Source organism: Gracilinanus agilis, chromosome 3 (genome assembly GCF_016433145.1).
Source record: "Gracilinanus agilis isolate LMUSP501 chromosome 3, AgileGrace, whole genome shotgun sequence".
Taxonomy (NCBI): domain Eukaryota; kingdom Metazoa; phylum Chordata; class Mammalia; order Didelphimorphia; family Didelphidae; genus Gracilinanus; species Gracilinanus agilis.
The window spans coordinates 17,599,863-17,618,286 of NC_058132.1; the positions used below are offsets into that span (position 1 = coordinate 17,599,863).

General features: G+C 49.6%; 1 protein-coding gene across 1 annotated transcript; it reads right to left on the minus strand.

Annotated features, from left to right (window-relative positions):
- Window positions 1–6,693: 6,693 nt before the first annotated feature.
- Window positions 6,694–17,667, minus strand: CXCL17 (C-X-C motif chemokine ligand 17). Its single transcript, XM_044670909.1, has 4 exons — window positions 17,586–17,667; window positions 11,845–11,925; window positions 9,658–9,759; window positions 6,694–6,791 (listed from the first exon to the last, which is right to left on the minus strand). The coding sequence occupies exons 1-4, from the start codon at window positions 17,665–17,667 to the stop codon at window positions 6,694–6,696; spliced, it is 363 nt and encodes a 120-aa protein (XP_044526844.1).
- Window positions 17,668–18,424: the final 757 nt, after the last annotated feature.

Genomic DNA, 18,424 nt, shown 5'->3' on the forward strand with positions numbered 1-18,424 from the left:
CTCTCCTCCAAGAGAGTGGGCCATCCCACCCACACAGTCTTCCCTCCAACCACAGTGGGCCAACCCACCTCTCCATACCCTTCTCTCCAGGACTACTAAGGCTACTCGATCTCCCGGCTCTGTTCCCCCAGATACATCCTGCTCCACATCCACCCCTACAACTCCCGATATGGTACATCCTCGTTCCATGTCCCCTCCACATTCCCCACCCCCCCAGCCCCTCCCCGCAGGGTCCAGTGATTTTAGAACGTCCTGCTGCTTTCTACCCACCCGTGACCAGGGGACCCCTGTCCTGCCGCCCGCACTCGGACCCGGGGCTAGCTCTGCCCCCTCTCACCTTTGGCCCGTCCCCGCCGCCATCGCCGGCGGCTCCGGCTGCCCACTCCCTCCTTGGTCCGGGAGACCCCGTCTCCCCCCGCCGGCTCCATTGCCCTCGACCGTTCCCCGCCGGCGGACCAATGCTCTCCCCGCGCCACAGCCCGGCCCCTGCCCCACGGACCAATCGGTGTCGTATTTGGATGGCTGGGGCCCCGCCCCCTAGTCCCTTAAAAGGGCCGCGGTGGAGGAAGCCAATGGAATAGCCTCCCGGCGACCCTCTCCTCCCCTTTCCCGCCCTCGGCGCCCTCTCCTGACCCAGGAGCAGGGGCGGGGCCCGGTTGAGCAGCCGCTACTCTCATCCCCACCCCCATCTTTCCTGCGGGCCGTAGGGTACTGCGCAGGCGCACTTCCCTAGAGCGAGGCTGAAGGCGGGCGGAACAACTTCCCTCTTCCTCGAGAGTGGAAGGTGGGGCACGTGTCATTCTCCTGTTTAGTCCATCCCTCTCCTCCGCGCCCCCCCCTTCGTGTGCTACGCATGCGTGCCTGCAGCCTTGGCCTTTCATTGGAAGAGGGACTGGGCGTATAGCCTGCGCACATGATCTGTCTCCTGGAGGGCGGCCGGAAAAGGCGGCAAGAGAGAGGAGGGCAGGGAGTTGCGGAGAACTCGAGGACTCCCTCCCCTTGCCCTTGAGACGTGAGTATGACTGAGTGGAAGCCTAAAGAGGAGTGGGAGTGGGAGTGGGGTCCCGGGCAGCCCCGCCCCCACAGCCACGCTGCTCAGGTTCCTTGTCCCAGAGCATACAAAGCCTGGGACGCTCCTGTCCCAGAAGGGCCTTCGAGGCCGGAGCTCACCAGAGTAGCCCGTGAATCCCTGGTGGCTTTAGGGCTCAGGCCCCGGCACTCAGGCTTGGCCCCTAGGGGTGGCCTCGTTGGGCCAGAATTTAAGGCCTGGAATGAGGGGAACCCCCTCCCCCACCAGGCTACTGGGTATCCTGGGCCTGGGACAGGGACCCGACATGGTCCCCCTCCAAGGAAGGGCCCCTCACCCGCATCCAGCCTTGTCAGGTCAGGAACCTCTTGAGATGGACTCCTCCTCTCCTCCCTAGGATTGGAGGCTGAGAGGGAAAAGGAGCCAGGCCAAGCTCCCATTTCCTAGTGCTCTTCATTGTCAAAGGCTGAGCAGGTAGAGAGGAAGTCACAAAAGTGGGAGTTGAGCCCAGAGCTCTTGAGTCTGAGGATTTTGAATTTGGGGAGTCTGGACTTGGATCCAGTAATTGCCCCCTTTCCCCCTTCCCCATTCCACCTAAAAAGGGTCCTTTCAGGGGGCAGCTGGGTATCTCAGTGGATGGAGAGCCAGGCCTAGAGACAGGAGGTCCTAGATTCAAATCTGGCCTCAGACACTTCCTAGCTGTGTGACCCTGGGCAAGTCACTTGACCCCCATTGCCTAGCCCTTACTGCTCTCCTGCCTTGGAGCCAATACACAGTAAGGGTTTAAAAAAACAAACACACAAATAAATAAATAAATAAATAAAGGTCCTTTTACCTCATATTTCAACCATTACTCACCTGTATTTTCCCTCCGAACTCCCTGATTCATATGCATCTTTCCATCCTGGCCAGGGATCGTCTCTGCCTTAGATGAGGCCTTATGAGGGGAAGAATAGCTCTGGTTGGAAGGAGGTTCCTGGACAGCTGGTTGTTCCTCCTTGGCTCTGCTGTCCAGGACATTGCTTTCCTTCTCTATTACGTGTGGCAGCCCTAGTGAAAACTGATTTGTGTGTAGCTGCTGTGATAGAGGGCTCTTCTCAGAACCAGCTTCTTGCTTGACTAGAGTCTGTTGCTGTTGTAAGGTAATTTCTTGCTGTGCTGCAGGTTTGTGCTGGGACGGAGAATCCTGCTTAGGAGGTGGCTGCTGTAAGGGAGAGTCTTGCCTTGATGCAGGTCTCTGCTGTTTGGGAGAATCCTGCTTTGATATGGGTCCTTGCTCAGAGGTAGATTCCTGTTTTGACCAGAGTCCAGGATGCTCAGTGGGTTCCTGTTGTACTGTGGGCTCCTGCTTCAAGTCAAGTCTGGGCTGTAAGGGAGGGTTCTGCTCTGATACGAGTCTTTGTTCAGAGGTCAAGTCCTCTTTTGACTTGAGTCTGAGATACCCGATGACTTCTGGCTCCGTCTTCAAGTTGAGTCCCTGCTCTTCTAAAGGCTGGCTCTCCGAGGCAGCTCCAGGCTGGGATGTAATTACTTCTGTTGTGGCTTTGAGTTGGGATGTGGGTCCATCCTCCGAGGCTGGGCCCTGATGAAATCCCATCTCTGAGGCTGAGTCTGGCAGGAATTTAAATTCTAGATTCATCAGTGATCGGCGCTGGAAAGTGTGGCCTTGCTGTGATGTCAGGGATATGCCTCTCTCTGAGGCAGATTCCGGCTGGGATGGAAACCCCACCTGGAATGTTGGCCTTTGTTCTGAGGCAGGTCCCAGCTGTGCCAGAGGGATTTGCTCAGGGGCATATGGTCCCAGCTGGACTGGAGAGGTCTGCTCAGGGGCATATGGTCCCAACAGTGCTAGAAGGGTCTGCTCAGAGGCATGTTGTCCCAGCTTGGTCAGAGGGGTCTGCTCAGGGGCAGGACCCAGGGCTATCATAGGTGTCTGCTCAGTTGCTGAGCTCTGCTGGTATATGGGTTCACTCTGAGTGGAAGGTTCTGGCTCTGAGGAAGTTTCCTGCTGTGATCTAGATCCTTGCTCAGAGGCAGATCCCTGCTGTGATCTAGCCCCCCCGTGCTCCTCTGTTGTTATGGGAGACATTAACAGCCTTGCCTCCATCATCCCTCTGACCCTCTGGGGTCACCCCCTTCACAGATCTCTCACTGGTTCCTCATGGCTGTGCTTTCCTTTGATTTCTGTGCTTTCCTTCATCCTGGCATCTCCAATTGATTCCCCAACTTGAGCCTGGCTGGTGTGTGTGTGTTGAAGACTTGGCCCCTTTCTGCTGTGCCCAGTGATGCCACCTCTGTCCTTTCCCCTGGGGTGAGGAAAGGAGGGGCTGTGCCTGGGGTCTCCCCTGGTAGGGGTGGGGCTTGGCTTCTTGTGTCATAGACAGGGCCCCGCCCCCTCATCCATTCAGGGGACCCATCTCCTCCCCTAGGCAGGCATCCCAACTCTGCCCTTAGCTGGTCTTTCAGAAATGTAGGCCTGCACCTTGGAACAAAGGTCTTTTTTTTTTTCTGGAAAAGTATCTTAGTGTTTAAGGAATGGGCTCATGTCACAGGGAAAGTTCAGGGTCTTTTGACTCTCTCTGTCCTCTCTTCTGTCTTGCCGTTAAGGCTCCCACTTTCTTCTGGTTTTATCCCACTTTTCCAGCTGTTTCTTTAGCATCTTCTTCACAGACTCATAAGGTCATAGACCTTAGAGCTGGAGGGGACCAAAGGAATAATCTAATCCCGTCTGTTCATTGAACAAACGAGGGAACTGAGGCTTAGAGGGGGTGAAGGGACTTTGCTGAGGTCACACAGGTAAGTGGCTGATCGCTCCCTCCCAACCTTTTAAGGAGGACCTTTCCCACCAGCTGATCCTCTTCTCCAATTCCTGGGCAGCTTTGATTCCATGGGGATGTCTCTGTAAGGGAGGTGGGGTACGCTCAGCTTTGACCCCATGGAGACTGTATCTATAGATAGGGAGGGGACTGTCCCCAACCTTGTCCCCATGGGGATGTCTGTATAAGGGAACAGGTTCCCCTCAGCATCGACTCTGTGAGGATGTCTTTTTAATGAGAGCCCTGCACTCCCTTGACCCCGGGATGCCTAGACTCCATGTGAGAGGACTGGGTGGAGAGAATGACTTGGCCGCTTACATCACTTGGATGAGCCAGGAGTTAACATCTAGAATCCGCCTTGCGTACAGCAGAACTCACTGCCTGTCCTCCCTCTATGTCTTCGGGTCCTTTGGGCCTCCCCATCTGCCCTCCACAGGCCGCTGGTCCCCATGCCTCCGCTGGTGCTCCCCAAGGCCCTCTATGCCTTGTCCTGTGTCTTGTTGCTCCACCCTCCACCTTCCTTCTACCCATCCTGCCCTGGACTCTTCTCCGGGTTGCCCTGCCAGATGAGCTCTGGTTGTGGGGCCTCTCACCGCTTTTTCTGTATTTCCCCAGCACTTTGTCCATCTCTTGGCACACACTTAGCAGTTACTAAATGCTTCCTTCATTCTCTTGGCAGTGCATTCAGTTGGTTAACTTCCTCTCTGCTAGACCGCGCTCAGCTCTGCATGCCCTCGTTCTCGCTTCTCCCTGATCTGCAGCTGCCTAGAGGGTCCTTCAGCTCCCATCAGTCCTGCAAACCTAACCTGCCCCAAACTGACTGAACTTGTGACCTCCGCCTTTAACCCAGCTGCTTTTCCAATTTCCCTTTGGGGCAGCACCACTCCCTTGGAACTGCCTTGGCTGATGTCATCTTGGACTTGTCTCTTACCTCCCACAGCCAAGCCATTAAGTGAGGCAGATGATTTCACCTCCACAACATTTGTGGCATCTGGGCCCGCCTCTCCGTTCCCTTGGCCACAACCCTGATATGGCCTGTCCCTCCAAATCTCCTGCCCTTGCCAGGCGTGCCCCATGGACAGGCCTTGGTGGTCCTGAAGGTGCCGCAAAACGGGGGTAGTTTTAGGGTTTTTGGAGCAGGCCTGCGATGGTATTGGTGTCAGAAATCCTGGTGAGTAAAACGTCCTACAGTAATTGAGATCACACATTCTCAGTTAACTTATACCTTCCCAGAGTTCCCCGGGCCCCGAGAGAAGGCTAAGTGACGTACGTACTGCAGAGTACACAAAACCCGGGCCTATCGAAAGAGGAGCCGAGCGGCGGCTTGGTGGCTCGGGATAGAGAGCCAGGCCTGGAGAGATAGCAGATGTGGGTGACCAGGGGCGAGTCCCTGAACCCCACTGCCTCGCCCTCACCACCCTTCTGCCTGACATTTAGTATCAGTTCTACGACAGACGGTAAGAGGAGCCAGAACCTAGGCCTCCTTGACTCTCAGCAGGCAGTTCTCATGCTCCCTTTCACCCCACTCCTCATTCTTTAAAACCTACCTAGGGCCGCCTCCATGGCTTAGGGGATAGAGAGCCAGGCCTGGAGACGGGAGGTCCTGGGTTCAAACCTGACCTCAGACACTTCTTAGCAGTGTGACCCTGGGCAAGTCACTTAACCCCATTGCCTAGCCCTTACTACCCTTCTGCTTTGGAACTGTTTAGTGTTAATTCTAAGACAGAAGATAAGAGTTAAAAAAAAAAGACCACTCCGAATGCCAGAGAGCTAATGCATTCTTGTTTATTGTAATAATCTCTCCATTCGGGCCACTCACTCCTCCTGTCTAGGACCAAACTACTTCCTTTTTCATATTGTTGGAGTTTTTTTAACCCTTACTTTTTGTTTGAGAAGAATTGATATTTAAGTAGTGGCTCCAAGGCAGAGGAGTGGTAAAGAATATTAGTGTTTTTTAAAAAAATTTTTTAAACCCAATATCTTTTATATATATCCTTCTATATTAATTTTATTTGTTATAGGGCTAGGCAATGGGGGTTAAGTGACTTGCTCAGGGTCACACAGCTAGGAAGTGTCCGAGGCCAGATTCGAACCCAGGACTTCCCGTCTCTAGGCCTGGCTCTCCATCTACTGAGCCATCCAGCTGTCCCCTTTTTTTCTTAGTGGTTTAAAAAAATTTTTTTTAAACCCTAATATCTTTTTTATATATCCTTCTATATTAATTTTATTGAGTGGTAAAGAATAGACAACTAGGATCAAGTGACTTGCCCAGGGTCACCTAGTCAGGAAGTGTCTGAGGCCAAATTTGAACCCATAACCTCCCATCTCCAGGCTTGGCTCTCCATCCACTGAACCACCTAGCTGTCCCTGCTTTCCTCTTTCTAAATGACGGGGCAGAAGTAGAGGATCCCTAAGGCCCCTCAAAGGTCTGGTTCCTCTGGTTTCCCCTAAGTCTCCATAGTATGTGGGCTGCAGTTGGGGAATTAGAGTCAAAGAGGTTCAGTCTTTGGGCTCAGGAAGAGCTGCCAGGGAAGGCCCTTAAGAACCAAATCAAACCACTTGGGTTGGTGAAATGTTTTCATCTTTATTGGAGGTCCCCAGGGTGCCGCGTGGTGTTGGTTTGGCAGTGTCCAGAGTCCCTGGGAGGCCAGTTACCCTGGCTTCAGGCACACAGGTGATGAGGGTGGCCGGGACGAGTGCTTTCTGTTTCCCTGAGGCTTGGCCCTGTGAAGGGATGGGGGCAGAGGCCGGGAAGACTTCCCTGAGGCACCGAGGCTGGGACTGCTGGAGTCTGCATGGCCTTGGAGATATTTTCTGAGCCAATAGTAGTTTGGGGAGAAGCGATGCCCTTCAGAGGGGCCCGGACAGAGGCAGAAGAATGTGCCTTTGCTGACATTGTTTCAGAAACCGGAAGCATCTTTGTCTCGCATGCCTCTGATGCCCTGAGCCTGGAAGGGTGAGAGACACGGGTTAGCGCCTTCTTCTGAGGCCCGAGAACTGGGTCTGGAATTTGGAGAGGCCACCCAGCTTCAGAGCTGGAGGTCCCTCCCTGCCAGCCCTTGACTTTACAGAGCATCCGAGGCCTCAAGAGTGAAGTGACCTGCCCAAGATCACACACACAGGCAGCAAGTAGTGGAGACAGGATTTGAGCCCTGGTCCTCCCCCATGAAAGCCCGTGTTCTCTCCATGGTGCCATGCTTCCTTCTGTTCTGGCCTTTCCTGGCCACCGGCCTCTTCTCTGAACCTCCTTTTCTTCACGTGTCAAGGGAGTTTCTTTTCCCCTCTAAAGCCTAGGATCTCTCTCAGGGTAACATTTTTATTTCAGAACTCCCAAAGACCCTCATGATTCTTTTGGTGTGGATATTCCCTCCACTGATGCAGATAGCTGCTCCTTCACTATCTTATTGGATGGTTTTTACTGCTAATTCTGGCATTCAAGGCCCACTCACTTTAGCCTGCCTCTCCAGCTTTATTTCATTCTACTGCTCTTCATGAGGCATCTGGAGGCCTAGTGGATAGAGTGCTAAGTTGAGCATCAAGAAGACCTGAGTCCTAGTCTGGCCTTAGACACTACCCGTGTGACCCTGGATGAGTCACTTAACCTCTGTTTGCCTCAGTTTCCTCCACTGTAAAATGAGGAAAATACTAGCATCTACCTCCCAAGACCAAATGAGATAGTATGTGTAATAAGCTTAGCATAATGGGAGGCAAGCTAGGTGGCTCAGTAGATAGAGTGCCAGGCCCGGAGCTTGAAGGATATGGGTTCAAATCTAGATTCAGACACTTCCTATTTGGGTGATCTTGGGCAAGTCACTAAACCCCCATTACCTGGTCCTTATTGCTCTTTTGCCTTGGAACCAATATATAGTATTGATTCTAAGGCAGAAGGTAAGCCTTAGAAAAGGGGGGTTAATAGCAGTGCCTGGCATGGAATAGGCACTTGGGAAATGGCTCTACCCTCTCTCCCTCGCTCCCTCCCTTCCCCTGGGTGGGCTCTCTTCTAGTCGCCCTGGATGCTCTTCATCTCCTGTTCTTGTCCTGCCTTGCCTCTTGTCCGTCCAGCTCCTTTGCCAGGACACACTCTCCCTTCTGCCTCTGTCTTTTGAAGCCCCTCCTCTGCAGACCCTTCCCCGGCAGTCCCGCTCCCTCCCGCCGCCGCTGCCTTGCTGTGCGGCAGCTTTGCTTGGCTGCCCCTGGCCCTGTGCCATTGGGCCTCGTAGCCTCTCCCGGCGCCCACGCCATCCTTCCCCCACCGAGGACTTGGAGCAAGTCCTTGAGCACAGGCGAGGCTCGGGCCATTTTTCACCGCTGACTCTTCTGCTTAGCAGAAGACGCCGTATATAGTGGACACATACTAATGGCAGGGCCAGCAATTCATCGCCTGGGCTAGCCCGGCCTTCTGTTTTGGCTCCTCTGCCTGACTCAGGCCGGGCCTCCCACTCCAGCCCCATGCGATCGCCGGGCCCGTGCTCAAAGCCTCCCAGCTGGCACGTAGGCTGTGCTTGCCATGCTGCCGTGACGTGGGGACCCTGTGAGAGTCCAGGGGGAGGGCTTCAGTGGGGCCGGGCAGCCTGGGGTCCTCTCTGTGTCCAGGAGCTGCTCCAAGGACCCGCTCTGGTGGGGGATCGAGAGAGTAGGCCTGAGGTTAGGGGAAAGGATAGTAGAAAGAGTGGGAAGACTTGAATCCTGTCCCTCAGCCTAGTTGTGTCACCGTGGCTCAGGGCCACAACTTGATTTCTTCACGCTGTAAATGGGGATACTAACGCTAGTGAGGAGGAAGACGTAAATCCCTTAGGGGAGGGGGGTGTGGACTTGTTCTGACCTGCACCCCTGCTTCCCATTACTCCTTCGATAACTACCTCCCGTGCCCCACTCAGGGATTCTTTCCACGGGGACCGTGGACTTTGTTGTATGTTCATAACTATTTCACTCTAATGGGGTTCCACTGTGATCTTGTGAACTTTCTCTTACATATTTCAAAGCACTCTTCTGAGCAGGGTCTGCCCAGGGGTCCGGGGCACAAAAGAGATCTAGAACTAGCAAACCCCAGTCTTGTACCGAGGTGGTCCTTCTGAGCCCGCACGTGTCTGACGCTTTGAGGCAGATGGAGTGCTTCTCAGGACAGCCCCTAGTGAAGAAGGAGGTGACTGTCCCCGTTTTGTAGAGGAAGAAACAGCCTCTGGGAGGCGGCTGCCTGGGATGCTCGCACACCTGGGAAGGGCCAGAGTTGGGACTTTAACCCGGGGCGTGTTTCTGCAGCTCGGCGGTGCCCTCTGGCCTCGCCATTGTGCTCTAAAGGAAGTCAGCTCCCTTCCCAGCAGCTCAGGAGGAGGATTCTGTCCATCTGACGGAGGAAGAAACTGAGGCCCACAGTCATACGAGTGGGAAGGCAGAGCTAAGCCTTGGGGAGCCAGCGGTCTGTGACACAATGACGGATGTCAGGTACCCCCACATACATCCCTCGTGTGGCGTTGTGGTCACATACTGACTGACCAAAGGATACTGAGTTAGTCCAAGTTTTTGGCTCCTTCCTCACCGCATCCTTCCGCTCTCTGCTTGGACATTGGACGAGGCAGGGGACTGGAGTGTTTGGAGCCCAAGGCCTCAGTTTTTATCACAGCTGGGCTAAATAGTACCAGCGTGATCTGGGACAGACGACCTCACTTTGCCAGGCCTCAGTTTCTCCTCTAAATTCCTGGAGTCTGTGACTAAGCAGAGGTTCTTAGCACTGGACTCAGACTTAATTTTCTGTGTTTAATCACCCTCCCTTCCACATGCTCCCATCTTAGACAGGTGCATCCTCCGCCAACTTACCTGATTTTTTCTGTTTGTGTTTGAGGTGGTCACATGGGCACTGTCTTGTGGGCTGCTTGGGAACCCTCAGCCTCTTTCCTCCAGGAGAGTTCTGGAAGACATCTGAAATATCCCCATTTCTCACCCCGGGACCCTCAAGCTGAGGAGATGCATGTTTGATAAGAGGATTCTGAGATCTAGTGCTGGGAAGGCCCTTAGAGATCACCTGAACCACTGCTCGATTTATAGACAAGGAAACTGAGGCCTTCAGAGAGGAAACTTTTTGTCCATGTTTACCCTGGTGATAATTCCCAACCCACATTTATGTAGGATCTAGAATTTATAGCTTTATAGTATAGTATGGTATAGTATAGCATATTATATTATAAGAAATCATCTAGTTCTTTCCTCAGAGTGACACCAGCCCAATCCATCTCCAGACACCAGGCATTTCCGCTGGCTGTTTCCCATGCCTGGCGTGCCCCCTCTCCTCATCTCTGCCTCCTTCCTTCCCTGGCTTCCTTCAGGCCCTAGCTTAAATCTCACATTCTATTAGAGGCCTTTCCAGATCCCCCTTAATTCTAGTGCCTTCCCTGTTGGTTGTCCTCAGTTTACCCTGTAGCTGGTTTGCATGCGATTCTCGTGGGCCAGCTGCTGGAGAACAGAGACTGGTTCTTGCCTTTGTCTCCCCAGGGCTTGGCATGATGCCTGGCCCATAGTAGGCACTTCATAAATGCTTGTTGACTCGAATAACGGTGTAGAAGGCTGCGGTAGGTGTTACCGATGAAGGGAGCCACTTCTCTAGGGCTGGGCTCATGGGATTTGGCTATCTCTTACAAGGATCAGTTGAAAGATTTAAGGGCATTATTTCTCCTCCTGAAGATATGACTCACTGTGGGAGGGGCGTGAGCACTGTTTAGTTACTTCAAGGAGCACTAGGAGAAGACCGTTTCTTTTACTCTTAAGTTCCTTAAAATTCTTGAGTACAGGGACAGCTAGGTGGCTCAGTAGTTAGAGCAGCAGGCCTGGAGCTGGGAGGACCAAGGTTCAAATCTGGCCTCACATACTTCCTAGCTAGGTGATCCTGGACAAGTCACTTCCTCGCTCTTGCTCTTCTAACTTAAAGTTGCTAATAAGACAGAAAGAAAGGTTGGAAAAAAATTCTCGAATGGCTCTCCTGGGATCCTCGCACTTGGTCTAGAAGCTGTTCCTTGAATGAAAACTCGGCAAACTGTTGAGCGCACATGATTTACAAGGCATTGGCCCAGCTGCCAAAGAGACAAATAAAAAGCGATTCCTCAGAGAACCTGTCATCTAATAGGGGAGCTGACTACATGCAGGTAAGTGTGACATTTGGTAGAAAGGAGGAGCCCCGTCAAACACTCTCAGACATTGAAGAAAGTGGTGGGGCTCCCTGCGGGCTGGGGAGGTGGCCCCTGAGCTGGGCCTTGAAGGAACAGGAGGATTTCAGCAGGCCCAGAAAGGGAGGGAATGCTTTCCAAAGAATGGCCTGCCTGGAGCCAGGAAAGCACAGGGAAAGGATCTGAGTTTTTGGCGAAGCCGTTTCTCTTTTGTCCCATAGACTCCTTGTTGGGGGGATGTCTGTGGGCGTGAGTGCTGGCCGTATGTTACTTGAGCTCCTTTCCAGTGGAGATCCTGTGGTTCTTTGTCCTGGCGTGGAAGGAGGGCTCTGCAGGGATGTCTTCCCCGCTTGCCATCAGTTATAGGGGTGATATTGTATTCCTTCTAGGCCTAACAGCTAGAATTTATTTTTAAACCCATGCCTTCTTAGAATCAGTGCACAAGGCAGAAGAATGGTATAGGCTAGGCAATGGGGGTGAAGGGACTTGCCCAGGGCCACCCAGCGAAGAAGTGTCTGAGGCCACATTGGAACCCAGGGCCTCCCGTCTCCGGGCCTGGCTCTTTCTGCTCAGCTGCCCAGCTGCCCTAACAGCTAGAATTAAGAACTAGAAGAGTTACATTGGATTTAGACTGGGAAGGCACTTTAGCATTCATCATGGCTCTGGATTTTGTATGCTGTGGGGGTTGCTCGAGTGGGCCTCCGGGTTTGAATGGGTCTCTGGGAGGGGCAGGGCAGGGGGTCGATAGGAGAGCCCCCCCTGTCTCTGTCTCTCTTCCTCTGCTGTGCCAGGACGGGCCTGAGGGGGAGAACTGGGGCGATGGGTGGAGATAGATGCCATCACTGACCTTCACACCGGCACTCCTGCCTTCTGCCTCTGTGATGCCTCTTTGCTGGCAGATTGCGCTCCTTCTGGCCTTCAGCAGCCTCTGAGGGAAGAAAACAAACCACGTTTCATTGCATTTAGTGGGGGGAGGGGGAAATTAACAGAACCCTGGAAAATGCATTCAATTTGCGGTGTGGAGAAGAGTTCAAATTCAGCTCCATCTAGCTGTGTGAACCAGGGCAGGCTAATCAACCTTCCTGAGCTAACAGTTTCCCCATCTGTAAAATGGATATAATAATATTTGTACCACCTGTCTCATAGGATGAATGTGAGGATCAAAGACTATGATAGAGAAAAGGTATCTTGTTTATAAAAATTAAGTGTTATTTTAAAACCTCTAACTTGTTTTAAAACCAATACTGTATTTTGGTTTCAAGGCAGAAGAGCAGTAAGGGCTAGCAATGGGGGTTAAGTGACTTATCCAGGGTCACACAGCTAGGAAGTGTCTGAGGTCAGATATGAACCCAGGACTTCCCACTTCCAGGCCTGGCTCTCAATCCTCTGAGCCACTCTGATAAAGGGCATCTTGTAAGTCCTGAACCACTCTCTCAGTGCCTGTTATTATTTTACCTCCTTCCCTACTGCATTGGGGTTAGGCTGCTCACTTTTGGAGATGAGAACTTTACCATCTGGATCTAGGGGGAGATGTGGATTCTCTTTTTGTCTAGATTGGTAGACTTTAAAGGTCTCAGATCTCTTCTTCTGATCATAAATACCTCATAGTAACATTATAAAAAGCAAGTGTATAGAGATTGAAGCCTAGAGATGGGAAGTCCTGGATTCAAATCTGGCCTCAGACACTTCCTAGTTGTGTGACCCTGGGCAAGTCACTTAACCCCCATTGCTAGGCCTTACTGCTCTTCTGCCTTGAAACTGATACTTAGTATAGTTTCTAAGATGGAAGGTGACGGTTACTTCCCCTCTTTCCCTCCCTCTCCCCCCAAAAGCAAGGAGATCGGTAAACCAGGACTTGCCTTTGATTTCCCAAGTTGTTGGGCCTCCTGGAAATGGAGCTTAAAATTCTTAATATTAAAAATGTGGAGCATGCTCTCTTACTCCCCTTTGCCCTCTCTGCCCCAGTGCTGCCTTGTTCTCTTTGTGATATCACTGATATCACAACTCTCTCTTTGGTAAGTGGAGGGTAGCCAGCCCAGAAGTCCTATCTTAGAGCTGATCTTGGGGACCGAGGATGAGTTTGGGCCAAATCCTTCAGCAAAGCCTCGGTAAGAAAGTTGAAAGGGAAGGAGAACTTGCCCATCTGATGGGTGCCCCTAGAGTCCAGTGGAGCACAAGCTCTTAGAGCTGTCAGTCAAGGCCCAGGAGGATCCTGCTCAGTGGAGTCCAGGCCAACAAAGGCAGGAGGACCACTTTCAGGAGGTGTTGTAGGCAGGGGGATTGATCTGTAGGATGTGCTTGGGAAGAGATGGCCTCCGAGGTCCCTTCCCGACTCTGGGCTGGATGTCCAGTTCTTTTCTTAATGCTTCTCAGAGGGAGAGACAAGCTTACATGGTGGTTCTAAGCAAATGTGTACCCCTTTCTGAGTTCTGGTTTTCCCAGCCACATGAGGAAGTGAGACCAAGTGTCTTAGGGCTCAAATTTATCTCAGTAATCTCACTGAGTCTTTACTTTGTTCTGGCAGCCCTTTTACACTTCACTAATTGTTTCATGATCCCATTTGACATAGTGGGTCTTATAAATCTTCCCATCTCTCTTTAATCCTTCCTTGTTCCTCACCCTGTCGGAGGAGAAGCTCTCTCTGACTTCACTTAAAAGATAGATGCAATCAACTATGAAGGCCTTGATCCAGGATAATTCCAAAGGACTCTTGATAAAAAAATACTATCTGCTTATAAGAGATTTAGAACACTTTTTCATGTACTTATTGATAGTTTTGATTTCTTTATCTGAAAATTGCCTATTCATGTCCCCTGCCCATTTATCAATTGGGGAATGGCTTGCTTTTTTGTACAATTGATTTAGCTCCTTATAAATGTGAGTAATTAAATCTCTGTCAGATGTTTTTGTTATAAAGATTTTTTTCCCAATTTGTTGCTTCCCTTCTAATTTTGATTGCATTGGTTTTGTTTGTACAAAACTTTTAAAATTTAATGTAATCAAAATTATTTAACATTTTCTAATATTTTTCTAACTCTTTCCTTTCCCATAGATCTGACAGGTAAACTATTCTATGTTCACCTAATTTACTTATAGTTTCCTTCTTTATATTCAAGTCATTCACCTATTCTGAATTTATCTTGGTGTAGGGTGGAGATGTTGATCTAAACCCAATTTCTCCCATACTGTTTTCCAATTTTCCCAGAAGTTTTTGTCAAATAGTGGATTTTTGTCCCCAAAGCTGGGTTCTTTGGGTTTATCATATACTATCTTGCTGAGGTTATTTACCCCAAGTCTATTCCACTGATCTTCCTGTCTCTTAACCAGTACCAAATTGTTTTGATGACCATTGCTTTTATAGTACAGTTTAAGATCTTTATAGTACAGTTTAAGATTATAATTAGAGAAATGCAAATCAAAACAACTCTGAGGTACTACCTCAAATGTAGCAGATTGGCTAAAATGACAGCAAAGGAAAGTAATAAATGTTGGAGGGGATGTAGCAAAATTGGGACACTAATGCATTGCTGGTGGAGTTGTGAATTGATCCAATCATTCTGGAAGGCAATTTGGTACTATGCCCAAAAATGTCTGCCTTTTGATCTAGCCATACCATTGCTGTGATTATACCCCAAAGAGATCATAGGGAAAAAGACTTGTACAAAAATATTTATAGCTGCGCTCTTTGTGGTGGCAAAAAATTTGGAAAATGAGGGGATACCCTTTGATTGGGGAATGGCTGAATAAATTGTGGCATCTGTTGGTGATGGAATACTATTGTGCTCAAAGGAATAACAAACTGGAGGAATAATATGTGAACTGGAAAGACCTCCAGGAATTGATGCAGAGTGAAAGGAGCAGAACCAGGAGAACTTTATACACAGAGACGGATACACTGTGGCACAATTGAATGTAATGGACTTCTCTACTAGCAGTAATGCAAGCAGTAATGCAATGATCCAGGACAATTCTGAGGGACTTATGAGAAAGAACATTATTTACATCCAGAGAAAGAACTGTGGGAGCAGAAACACAGAAGAAAAACAACTGCTTGATCACATGGATCGGATGGGGATATGATTGGGGATGCAGACTCTAAATGACCACCCTAATGCAAATATTAATAATATGGAAATAGGTCTTGATCAATGACACATGCAAAACCCCGTGGAATTGTTCATTGGCTGTGGGAGTGGGTAGGAGGAGGGGAGGAAAGAACATGAATCATGTAACCATGGAAAAATATTCTAAATTAATTAAAAATTTCAAATAAAAAAAATACTATCTGCCTCCAGAGAGAGAACTGATAACTCTGAATGCAGATTGAAGCAGACTTTTTAACTTTTTCTTTTTTTTTTTAATCTGTAGTTTCATTTGTAAAATGGCTGGAGATATGTTCTACATGGCTTCCCATGTATAATTGATATCAAATTGCTTGCCTTTTCAAGGGGCGGAGAAAGGGAGGGAGGCAGGGAGAGAGAGAGAATTTGGAACTTAACATTTTAGAAAACGAATATTAAAAATGTAATTGGGAAATATTTTGTAAAATGAAAATATAAGTGTCAAAACATTAAATAGTCGAAGCCCACTCCATTCCTGACTCCCAGAAGCCAAGAACTTTCTCTTCTCACATCACTCAGATATCTTCTATTATTCTCCCCTCCTTCACCCTCATCTCATGTGAAGACATGGCCCATCTTCTGGCTGAGGCAGACCCATCTCCATGCATGAGTGAGGCCATTCCATTCTGTCTTTTCCAACTGTTTATCCCCTCTGTTATCCTCTCACTCACTAATCTTCAACCTTTCACTGTCCACTGGCTACTTCTCTGCTACCTAAAAACAATGCCCTTGTCTCATCCATTCCTGCCCCCCACCCCCAAAGCCTTCCTTGATCTATTTATCTCATATATATATATATATATATATATCTCCTTTCCTTCCTTTTGTGGCTAAACTCTTTGGGTAGGTTGTCTACGATGTGTTCCTCCATTGCCTTTTCCCTCACTTTTTTCTTAGCTCTTCAGTCTGGCTTCCAACCTCATCATTCCCACTGAAACTGCTCATCAAAGTCATCCACTGGCAGATCTCTCTTTAGTCTTTGATACCATCAATCACTCCTTTCTTTGAGATTCTTTCTCTAGGTTTCCCAGACATGATTTCCTCCAGGTTCTCTTCTTTTCTGTGACTTCTTTATTTTTTTTCCCCACTTAAACCTTTACCTTCCATCTTAGAATCAATACCATGTATTGGTTCCAAGGCAGAAGAGTGGTAAGGGCTAGGCAATGGGGGTTAAGTGACTTGCCCAGGTCACACAGCTGGGAAGTGTCTGATGTCAGATTTGAACCCAGGACTTCTCAGTTCTAGGCCTGGCTCTCAATCCACTGAGTCACCTAGCTGCTTCCAACTTCTTACTTTCTTTTGCTGAATCATTATCCAGGTCAAAAGGGGTCCTCCAAGACTTCTCTCCTGGACCCTCTTTTCTCTTTCCTCTATACTTTCTCATGTAATGATCTCATCAGCTCCTGGACATCAATTCTCATCTCTTTGCAAATGATTCAGATCTTCTTGTCCAATCGTAATTTCTCTCCTGACCCCCAATCTTACATCTCCAGCTGTCTATTGGACCTCTCAAATTGGATGCCCTATAGATGTCTTTTTCCAAAAATAAGTGTTTAGGGGGCAGCTACATAACTCAATGGAAACAGGCCTGGACATCTATACAAAATAGGTGTGTGTGGGGGGCTAGGCAGCACAGTGGATATTGAGTCAGGCCTAGAGATGGAAGGGCCTGGGTTCAAATATGACTCAGACAGTTCCTAGCTGTGTGGTCCTGGGCAAGTCACTTAACCCCCATTGCCTAGCCCTTACCACTCTTCTGCCTTGGAACCAATACTTAATATCAATTCTAAGACAGAAGGTAAGAGTCTTAAAAAAAAAGGGAGGAGGGGGAAGAATATATATAACACAGGCATTTTTAGAACCAAAAGGCCCAATAGAATTCACATCTGTAGCTTCTCACCTCCCCAAGCCCTCCATTCTGCAGGTGAGGAAAATGAGACATGCGAGAGTAAAGAATCTGACACAGGGTCACAGACCTAGTTAGTAGATAAGTTAGCAGGACTGAGGGCCTTTGCTGCCTTATGCTAAATGCATTCCCTTTTTCACTCTAATACTGTCATTCTCATGAAACTTGAATGGCAGTGCTTCTAGGGCTGCAGAGAACATCTAGACTTAATTTTACTGATGAGGAAACATGCCAGAGAGAGGGGAATGGAGATGGCCAAAGTCATACAGCAGAGTCAAGATTAAAACCCAGAGCCTCTGAGTTCCAATGCACTTCTCTCTAAGCCCAGCCCAGCCCAGGAAGGTAAGATAATGTGCTCTGTGAGGCTAGATCTGCGGAGAGGGGCTCCGATCTGGACCCTGAACTGTTTGTGACTCCGCTTTCTAGAAGATACAGACAGCAGATCTGGGGCCTCACTGTCCAGAAGTTTAGAGCTTTTTTTTTTTTCCTTTCCCCCCATACTTGGTTATGGAATGACCAGAAGTTTCTTTCTCCCTCATGTGGAAAACCGATTTCATTTACCTGGATCAGGGCTGGAGGAGACAATAGTCAGTGGCAGCAGCAGCAGCAGCAGCATCAGGAGGGAGAAGACGAGGGTTCTCATTTTGCTGCTGGTCCTACCGAATCTTAGGTCTGGTGTGTGGGAGTTGGGTCCCAGTTAGGGAGGAAGCTGGCTTAGGTGTGAGTTAACAGGTGTGGTGGCCTGCACTTTAATCCTAGCCAGGTCTTCTCATTGGAGGAGCGGACTGGCTTAGAGGGTGGTATGAAACCAATATTCAGGTTACAGGTGAGACCGTGTGCTTTACAGGAATCTAGAAGGCAGAAATGTTTAAACAAAGGAAAGAAAAACACCTTTGAGAGTCTAGGTAAGTGAGTGATAGCTTGGCAGCAGCCCCAGGTCCCTCAGAGGGTTCCCGTTTTTCCTCCTCATAGAGTTTAGACTTTCTCCCACCAGGCCCCATTTCCTTGTTGTAGTGACAGACAGCCTTTCCCTGGCTGAAAGGCCAACAGAAGGTCATCTTCTGGCTTCTGCAGAGGAGGAAGACTTGGGGGTTTCTTCCCTACACATGCCTTTGTTGGCTGCCCCTTCAAATGGGAATCTTGGTGAGAGTCAGGGGAATGACTGCTAATGAGCTTTTTGCTGTTCTGTTGGTTCTTCAGTCCTAACATGTCCAAACGGCATGTCTTCCACATAAACTAATTTCCCTAACCTTCCTGTTTTGGTCATAAGCAATATGATCCCCAAAGTTGCCATAACCTCTATATCATTGGAAAGAAACGAGGGCCTGGACTTGGAGGCAGGAAAATCTGACTTCCGAAACTTCCCCAGATGTTGGCCAGCGGTGTGACCTTGGGCACTC